The 9,810-nt window shown below is 30.8% G+C and overlaps 2 protein-coding genes across 4 annotated transcripts; both read right to left on the bottom strand.

The window, feature by feature from the left end:
• Positions 1–2,186, bottom strand: LOC119611284 (cyclin-dependent kinase 7). Of its 3 annotated transcripts, none has more exons than XM_037966818.1 (3): positions 1,995–2,186; positions 963–1,926; positions 1–618 (listed from the first exon to the last, which is right to left on the bottom strand). In XM_037966818.1, exons 1-2 carry the CDS (start codon positions 2,046–2,048, stop codon positions 964–966), a joined length of 1,017 nt encoding a protein of 338 aa, XP_037822746.1. In that variant the 5' UTR covers positions 2,049–2,186; the 3' UTR covers positions 1–618; position 963. The 3 variants fall into 3 exon arrangements, with proteins under 3 accessions (XP_037822746.1, XP_037822747.1, XP_037822745.1); XM_037966819.1 differs by having other exon boundaries at positions 1–466; XM_037966817.1 differs by having other exon boundaries at positions 1–1,926.
• A 3,940-nt stretch (positions 2,187–6,126) lies between these two features.
• Positions 6,127–9,592, bottom strand: LOC119611283 (irregular chiasm C-roughest protein). The gene is made up of 6 exons (XM_037966815.1): positions 8,849–9,592; positions 8,229–8,709; positions 7,611–8,165; positions 7,213–7,543; positions 6,850–7,148; positions 6,127–6,739 (listed from the first exon to the last, which is right to left on the bottom strand). Exons 1-6 carry the CDS (start codon positions 9,533–9,535, stop codon positions 6,288–6,290), a joined length of 2,805 nt encoding a protein of 934 aa, XP_037822743.1. The 5' UTR covers positions 9,536–9,592; the 3' UTR covers positions 6,127–6,287.
• Positions 9,593–9,810: the final 218 nt, after the last annotated feature.

Raw genomic sequence — 9,810 nt, 5'->3', positions numbered from 1 at the left:
AACGAAGTAAAGATTTATTTGCATTTGTTTTAATAAGGAATAGTTTAGTAACAATGTTTATATAGTTAAAGTAAAAGTTAAGGAATATAAAACAAATACATAGATAGAAAATATAAACTACAGTTTCAGTAATTAATAACTTGTTTGTGATAGTAATGTTTTCTTTATATATTGATGTTGTATTAAAATATATTATTAATTATTGAAAATTATAATTTTCTCAGGCATTACATTGTATAAATAAAATAATTAATTTGTTTATTGAAAATTTACTAAAGAAAAATAATGAAATGTGTTTAGGTATTGTTTCTCTTTTAACTTAAGCGTTTTGTAGGAATAGAAGTGATGAATTAAGGACCCAACAGTTCTGATAACAAAGGCTGTCCAACAGAAAAATTTTTATGTAGACAGTCAACTATAGTCCTAAAGCATAGATCTGCCAGCAAAAAGTCAATGTGTTCTGCAGCTATTCAAAAAATAAAAACATTAGCCAGTTTTGCACTACTAAGGTCGTTTTTACAGATCTGTAATACACGCCTTTTGCATTTCTGTTGATATTCTGACTAAAAGTTTTGACAAGTTTTTTTTTACATTCAGAAAATTTTTAACAGCTAAGTCCTAGAGGATAGTTTAATGATAGTTTTGAAGAAAAGGACAATGTAAAATTTATCTAAAACAATCAAAGTATTGAGTACAGTTGCCTGAAATGCCTTAAAATTTCGATTTTATGTTTTAGACTAAAATTTTTAGTATTATATACTTAAGCGATTTTTTGTAAAATGAATGTTTATGAAAGAATTATTGGTCAAACTTTAATTTGGCTTAAGCAAAAATGTAAGAGCCAAAAATAATATAATTTTTATAAATAGCTTTTCTACCAAATGTATTGATTTTTTTTTAGTTTTGACCAATCTACTGTATATAAAAAACTACAACTAAATACTTGTCAACTAATAACTTACATTAAAATATCAGTTTTTTTGGATTGCCTACACCTTCCATAGCTTCCAAAAGTTTACGCTTCAAATTCGGTTTCTCATCGACATTTTGCTGTTTCGATGAAGGCAATGGCAGTTTATGACCCAGTGAGGGAGCTGGTTTATTTGAGAAATATTTCATATTTAAGGCCTCGGTACAGGTACAACGTTTAGCAGGATTCAAAGCCAATAATCTCTCGGCCAAATCTATTAAATCATCAGGAGCGGCAGTAAAATAACTAGCGAGTGGTGCGCCAGGAAAATGCACAAACTGCATATAATCGGGAAGTTTAGATAAATTTGGCCAGGTATCATCGGAGGGGGTGCCCAAAGCTTGAAATATTTTGGTGAGTTGATTTAAATCTGAATCACCGGCTAGGAAAGGAACGCGCAGCAATAGTTCAGCCAATATACAACCAACAGCCCATATATCAATACCAGTGCCGTACTGACGGGCTCCAAATAATAACTCGGGAGCACGATACCAGCGTGTTACCACCTGATGTGTATAAATACGTGAGGGAGAGCCGAAAAATTTCGCCAAACCAAAATCACCAATTTTCAAAATGCCATCACTATTCACCAGCAAATTGTTGGGTTTCAAATCACGATGTAAAATCCAATTCATGTGTAGATATTCCAAACCCCTTAGGGTCATTATCATGTAAGCCTTAATATCTGCCTGGGTTAAAATAATTTTGGGGTCTTTAATGATAATTTCCAAATCTGTATCCATGAAATCAAACACTAAAGAAACATTCGATTTGTGGCCAAACACATCTACCAGGCCAATGATATTCTCATGCTGAAGCTCATGCAGCAGTTTAATTTCTCTTAAAGCAGTACGATTTATGCCATCTTGGGCCTCTTCTCTACTGCCAATTTTGATTTTCTTCACCGCCACTATTTGGTCACTTAAAACATCACGAGCTTTGTAAACGGTAGCAAACTAAAGTTGTTGTTTTTGGTTATTGCTTTTGATAAGAGTTAGTTAGCGATTAAGATGATTTAACTTACCTGACCTTCACCCAGGAAGGCAATTTTTTCATAGCGTGTTAATTTATTATCCATTTTTTGGAATATTTTATTTATTAAATCTCTTTTAGCACTAAATTAAAAACTTGTAACAAAATTTGCGGCTTTTTTGCGTGTGTTTTGCAAAATGTGAACATCTGTTTTTTAGCATTGTTTATTTTTGGAGATGCCAGATTGTAGTTGCTATGAAAAGTAATGCACGAACAGGGCTGTCGGATGATTATTTTATACTTTCAAGATAAAATCGATAGAAGAGAATTAGTAACAAATTATTTGGGGATTTTTATTAGAAAATAAGATCTCGGAAAATAAATCAAAATCAACAGCATACCGGGTGACAATATTCAAAACACTCTATCATAGATTTGAATGAAAATGTGTTTTTAATAGCAAAATATTTGACAAGCTAGCCCACATTTGTGATTGTTAAAATAATATCTAGATCATATGAATTTATAAAACTATAAATTTGTTTGATAACATTTTCCCACTTTAAACATTGAATATTTTAAAAATTAGTTTAAATGTTTCATGTTATGTGTTTCAAATATTCTTAATATAGTTTCAAAATACAAGACTTTTAAGATATATTGAACCTATTTTGATATTGTTAAAATAATCAGGCAAGTTTCTTTTTCAAGATTTTTACACAAAAGGCAAAATTCATTTCAAATTGCTTCTGTCGCGTAGACAGCAGGCAATTTTACCTTTTATTAATTTTATTCACAATTTTTCTTTTTTAATTGGAACAATGTATATAGAAGATAGACATACCCATAAGGTACTCTTTTAACTTTCTATAATATTGAAGCTAGAAACTAGAAATTAAATATTCAGAATCCTGAGTGAATGAAAATCAGTCAGAAAGTATTTTAGGTACTTTTTCGTTCCACAACTTTTTGATTTTACTGCAATATTGAACGTAGAATCATATAATCAGACATCAGGAACCTGACCAATATTTTTTGAATCTTTTATAATATTGAACCCAGAAACGCTAAATTAAACACGCAGCATACTGAGTGAACGAAAAATCTACTATTTTGATTTCCCGAATTATTAAATATAGAAATATAAAATCATTCATATATGATCCTGATGGAATGAAAATTTATAGGAGTGAATTTTTTGGTACTTTTTGTTTTCAAGTGTCACTTTTTGATTATTATACTTATTAATATACTTATTAAATGAAATTTTATAAAAGTGTAGTTTCTGGTAAGTACTTTTTCGATATTTAATTTTCTGAATTAGGATTACGGTGGAATAAAAATAAGGCTATACTTTGTGCTTCTTCTTTGTTCTTTTCTATCTATCTATCTATCTATCTATCTATCTATCTATCTATCTATCTATCTATCTATCTATCTATCTATCTATCTATCTATCTATATATCTATCTATCTATCTATCTATCTATCTATCTATCTATCTATCTATCTATCTATCTATCTATCTATCTATCTATCTATCTATCTATCTATCTATCTATCTATCTATCTATCTATCTATCTATCTATCTATCTATCTATCTATCTATCTATCTATCTATCTATCTATCTATCTATCTATCTATCTATCTATCTATCTATCTATCTATCTATCTATCTATCTATCTATCTATCTATCTATCTATCTATCTATCTATCTATCTATCTATCTATCTATCTATCTATCTATCTATCTATCTATCTATCTATCTATCTATCTATCTATCTAACTATCTATCTATCTATCTATCTATCTATCTATCTATCTATCTATCTATCTATCTATCTATCTATCTATCTATCTATCTATCTATCTATCTATCTATCTATCTATCTATCTATCTATCTATATATCTATATATCTATATATCTATATATCTATATATCTATCTATCTATCTATCTATCTATCTATCTATCTATCTATCTATCTATCTATCTATCTATCTATCTATCTATCTATCTATCTATCTATCTATCTATCTATCTATCTATCTATCTATCTATCTATCTATCTATCTATCTATCTTTCTTAATTAGAGGGGTATATAAATTGATTTTTACGTGAAGAGTCCAAATGTCCAATCAAGTATAAAATAAAACAAGTTTTATATATTTTTTAATATTTTTTCTTCAGTTTATTTTTAAGTATGATTTTTATTTTAATATTCATTTTTTTTCATTTTCTTCTTCAGTTTTTAACACTTTTAATTCAGACATAAAAGGAAAAATAATAAACATTATCTAAAGAAAACTGTATGTATTAGCATTTCGTATTCATTTTTTTAGAAACTTAATAATAAAAACAATTTATAGATTTCGAAATAAAATACTCGTTAAATATAATAAATAGTTATCAAATAAAATAAATTATTTAAAAAAAGTTGAATTAAAATATTTGTGTGTTTTTTTGTTTGTTAAATGGTTTTTACAAGGAATAAGGCAGCAATATATTTAATGTATTACTATCATGTTTTTGTTGTTGTTTTTAAATGTATTTGTTGTTGATGTTACAATTTCATTTATGACATTTATAATCAATTTGTTTATATTATTTTTATACTAAAACTTTCAGCTAATTAAAGTAGAATTTGATTATAATTATTTGCACATTGTCGACTTGTTTTTATGTTTTTTTACTTTAAAAATTAGCTTTAATTTTTAAGTAGTTTTTTTGTCAGTGTTTTTTTGTTTGTTTTTTAATTTGTTTATAATTTATTTACTAATATGGTTTGTTTTTTAAAAGCGTTTATTAAATTCTAATTCTTTTTACAAAGTTTTTTATTTTTTTATTCCATATTAAGCGTTTATAAATAAGTAAAAGTTTTTTTTAGTATTTTTTTATATTTATCTTAAAGGTTTGTTTGTTTTGCTTTAAATCTTATAGGTAAATACTAATAAATAAGAGTTTGTTTTTATTTATTTTTAAATCCAATTGGAAATTTTGGCTTACAAAGTTCTTTTATTTTCAAGTTACGACTTTTTTCCTATATATATTTTTATATATATAAATCTTTATGTATGTAAGTATTTATGTTGTATGTATATAATTTACATGAGAAATCTAACTACAGGCGACTTAGGCTTAAGTATAATATAATTATCATAATAATAATGTTATGCATACTCGACATTTATAATGAATGCATGCTTAAACATGCATACGAAATTGTTTTTAAAAGAATTACATGAAAAAAAAAAAATGAAACAAAGTTAAAAATTATAAAGAAAACACATGATTTTTGTTAGACTAATTACAGTGAGTGCTAAAATAAAAGTAGATTATATAAAAATATGTTTCGATAATTTGAATTTTTAATAAAATTTTAATGTAAATCAAGTACAGACCTAAAATTAAACCTGTAATGAATCTAGAATATTTAGTTTATTTATCAATTTTAAAATTTACTTTGAAAATATTTACAAAATTGTTTCAATTTTGTTACTCACTGTATATATAAAGGATTTAAATTAATTTTTAGTTATGCAGTGTATATGTAAATGTTTCAAAAGGAAAAAAAAAGAAGAAGGATTTGGGTATTACATGTGTGTTTAGGTAAATTTATGTACATCTTATAAAATACATACATATACATAGATTTGGGTGGCCCCTAAATGAAAGTGTCTGATGTTCTCGTCGAAAATTAACATTAGGTGCATTCTAGGATAACATTTCTCATATTTAATATAATATGAAAATTTCATAACGATCCTTTGGATCCTTGTATCATAAGGATCCTTGTATCCTTTGAACCAGCTCAGCTAATATTGAGCCCAAGACAAAAATTTTGAGAAATAGTATCGTAGAATGAACTAAAGTTTCATTTTCGGTGGGAACGAATATTAGTACCTTATTTTTTCTCCACACAAACAGGACCAACCTAATATACATAATTATTATATCTTTATATGTAAGTATGTATGTATGCACTAGAAATATATGTATTTATGTATGTATATTAGTTTCTTAATTTTTTACTAACAATAATATTCTATAATAAAAATGCAAATTATAACCAAAGTTGCTAAAGTTATAATTTGTTTTTATTTTTTAAGAATTTTGTTATTTTAACTAATTTTCAAGAATTTTAGCAACTTGGTTAAAAATGTACATAGTTTTCTGCCATAAAGTTGCCATAGGTAAATAATTAACGCTAAAAATCACAATATGTTTTTTTTTTCTATAAAAATTTGAATAAAACTTCCGTTATCCGGTTTAATTCGTTTATATCATTCGTTCGTTTGTTTCGAGTGTGTGTGTGTTTGTGCAATTTTTTGCACTATATTTAAACATGCGTTGCTAATGCTCCTTTCTTAGCCGCATTACCATTTGACGGTAGTATAAATTGGCCCGATGGACTTTGTGCTGTAGTTGCATTTGAGGAGTTTACCATACCAGAGGGTGTTCCCACGGTAGGCTGCTGCAGCGGTGTAGCCGCCAATGTATTACTACTGGAGGTGAGATTTGAACTGCTACCACTTACACTAGCCGGACCATTGGTACCAGTAATTATGCTATTGGCGTTGCCGAAGTTTTTTAGACTTCCCATGACTCCGTTGCCCATGAGATTGCCATGATTACGGGGTGCGTGATAAGGCGGTGGTGCTGGTGTTGCCGCCGGATTGGCAGTACTTGGTGGCGGCAGAGGTGGGAGTATGGAGGAATTGGTGCGCAGATAAGGATTACCATAAATGGCACTAAAACGACTGTCAATGCCGTTTTGTAATAGTGGTTGGCCTAGAAGAATAGAATTGTAAAAAATAAATAAATGTTTATGGTTGTCGAATAACTTTAAACAAATTCGTAATAGTTTTTTTTTTTAATTAAAATACTGGTTTTTAACTTACCTAAAAATCCATTATTCATAGACTGTTGCTGTTGCATATCGCTCCGATTCCGGGGTAAACTCATATTACCCGTTGTGCTAGCAGGATTCGAATAGTGAGGCAGAGTAGCCGAACTAATTGTAGTTGAATTACTTTTCGATACAGAACTCATAGAATTTTTATTATCATTAGGAGGACTGTAATCTAAAGCGTATTCAAAATAAGGAGCATAACCATTAACCGACTCCTTGTAGTCTTGATTTTTAATATTTTTTATATTACACGATCTATTATAGCGATCACCAAAGTCACCAGAAAATCTATGAAAAGAAAATCGATTTATTAAAATCATATAAAGAAAAATTTCATGATATATTTACTCACCTTTCATCTAATTTAACGGGACCTGCTAGGGGTACTCCCAAAGTGGCACCCTTCATTTGTACATCAGGCATGGGAGAATGCGTTAGATTTATGGCTAAACCATCAGAGGTGGACTCAGAATATTCAGCTGCTTCATAGGCTTTGGCACGCATTTCATGTTTGAGATCGCTTAATTTATCACCGCCGCGTGAAGCTTCCGGTATAACATCAGCGGGCATGGGTTTCTTCTTGCTACGTTTCATATACACAATCACGAGCATCACAACCATAAGGATAATGGCCACCGAGGACATAGAGCCCATGACCACTAAAAGGACGGGTACCGAACCAGCTGTAGAAATTTATTAAAAATTAATTTTATTTTCTAAACAAATAAGAAAAGATTTTCAACAACTTACGTTCTGGTATTAAAGTAATTAACAATGAATCACTTCCATATGAATTTACAACTGTACAATTATATTTGCCAAAATGATTGGAACGACTTTCCTTGATTATCAGTGCCGCCCTGACGCCCTCAGGCAAATGATGTTCTTCGAATATATACAAATCGGGATCGGCAGTAGACATATTTATAATTTTGCCTTCATAAGACCATAAAATCTTTTCCGCTTTGGGTATGCTAAAGGCTAAACAATCAATTTTGGCACGATTACCAACGGCACCAAATTGCACCTTGTGCGAAGTTATAATGGGAGCCCTTTTAACATAAATTGTGGCCTCGGCACCGATTTCGGGAAAACCCTCCACCACGGCTTTGCAATAATAACGTCCTGCTGTATCGGCAGTAACTTTTAAAGTTAGATTAGCGGTGGTGGCTACCACACGATCAGAATTTTCATTAATCCATTCTATTTCGGGTGTGGGATTGCCATCAACATCACAACGCATGGTAACGCTTGTGCCTAAATCTGCCTCTACGGAAGAGGGTCTTTGGCGAAAAATTGGACCATCTTTAAGGAAATAAACAAAAAGTGTTAAAATGTTATTTAGGAAATAATTTGCAAAACACTTACAACTTATATCCAAAGTTTCACTTTCTTCACTTTTACCCACAGCATTGACCACTTCACATTTAACTATGGCATCGTGATATTGTCGCGAAACATTATGTATTACCATTTTAGTGGTATAATCTCCCGTTACCAGTTCATCGTTGATAAACCAACGATAGGTTTGTACAGCAGGATTAGCATCAGCTTGACAAGAGAGTATAACCTCAGCTCCTTCAGGAATGCGACCACCTGCCAAAGCTCCTCCTACCACCGACACCGTTACCTTGGGAGCATATTTAACTTCCAAAAGGATTTTGGCTGATCTATAGGTACGATCAGCGGTATTTTGAGCCTGACATGTAAAAGTGGTATTATGATGTTCTTTCTTGGGTGTCAATTTCAATATGGATTTGGCTGTTATACGACGACTGTCTGCCAAAGGTTCTTTGACATATTCAATGCCTTTTGTTAGGACATTGCCTAAGCCATCGATCCAGGTGATCTATAAAAAGATTAGGTGGATAATGTTTAAGTTTTAAACTAAAATCATTTTCGAAGAATTCTTAAACTTGAATCTTTTACAAAATTGACAAAATTAAACATTTAGTACAAAATTTAAGTTTTATCACTTTCTAACTCACCTCTGCCGCTGGCTTTCCACCCACCGAATCACATTCCAGCTCAATTTCACGATCTTCAGTTGTTACCAAATGATCTCCCTGTAAAATTTTGGGAGCCTCAGGTGGTACTAAAACAGTCAGTTTGGCAAATCTCGACCTAATGCCAGCTTCACCATTAGGTCCAGGACCCACTTGGCACTGATAACGGGCATCATCATCCAACATGACGGGAAAAACATCTAAAGAAAAATCACCTTCTTCATCACTGCCCACCATAGAGTAACGCTCAAAACCACTTAAATTACGATGTTGACCCAAGCCGAAATCATCTTTTGTCCACTGTAGAGCACCAATCTTTTTCATAACTCTACAGGGTAGAGTAACTCGTGAACCCACTACCGCTGTTTGATCTTGTGGTTCCATGGCGAAATGTTGACCTTCAGTGGTGGTTTTCAGATTATCCTCATTATTGCTGAAGTGAATATTCGAATTCTTTTTCGTTTTAACTTTTGCCGTCACCTCAAGTGCCTGCAGACTGACCAAAAGGAAACATATTACGAGTACATTAGATAAAGGAATGTTTTTTCTTAAACTAGCAGCAGGTGAGGGCAATAGTAATAAAGTTGCTGAAGAACGTAATTTGTGTTGATTGCGTTGGCGTTGTGGGCTGGGCCTTAACAGGAGTGTTGTTGTAGTTTTCGAGGGCATATTACAAGTGTTTTGTGTTTTTTTATGGTCTCAACTTACTGTCAGGATGAAAACGCCTAAAATGATAAAGAAAACATAAAATATTAAGATTTAGTTAGGCTCCACTTTGGAAAAGTTAATATTAAAAAACCTGCAACAGCAATAATCATGTATTCTACGCCCACACTCTGTGATCACTGATCATGTTATGTTTTAATTTTATTGCTAAAACGGTGCAGTAAATTATTATGGTTTCTTTTTGGCTTGATGTGCTCTCAATTTACCAGCCCCGTTCA

This window comes from Lucilia sericata, unplaced genomic scaffold (assembly GCF_015586225.1).
Source record: "Lucilia sericata isolate MDLA Ls3-8-SP2 unplaced genomic scaffold, ASM1558622v1 Contig001409F_arrow, whole genome shotgun sequence".
Classification (NCBI taxonomy): Eukaryota; Metazoa; Arthropoda; class Insecta; order Diptera; family Calliphoridae; genus Lucilia; species Lucilia sericata.
The sequence above is the reverse complement of the archived record's forward strand: the minus strand, read 5'-3'. Positions and strand labels throughout refer to the sequence as shown.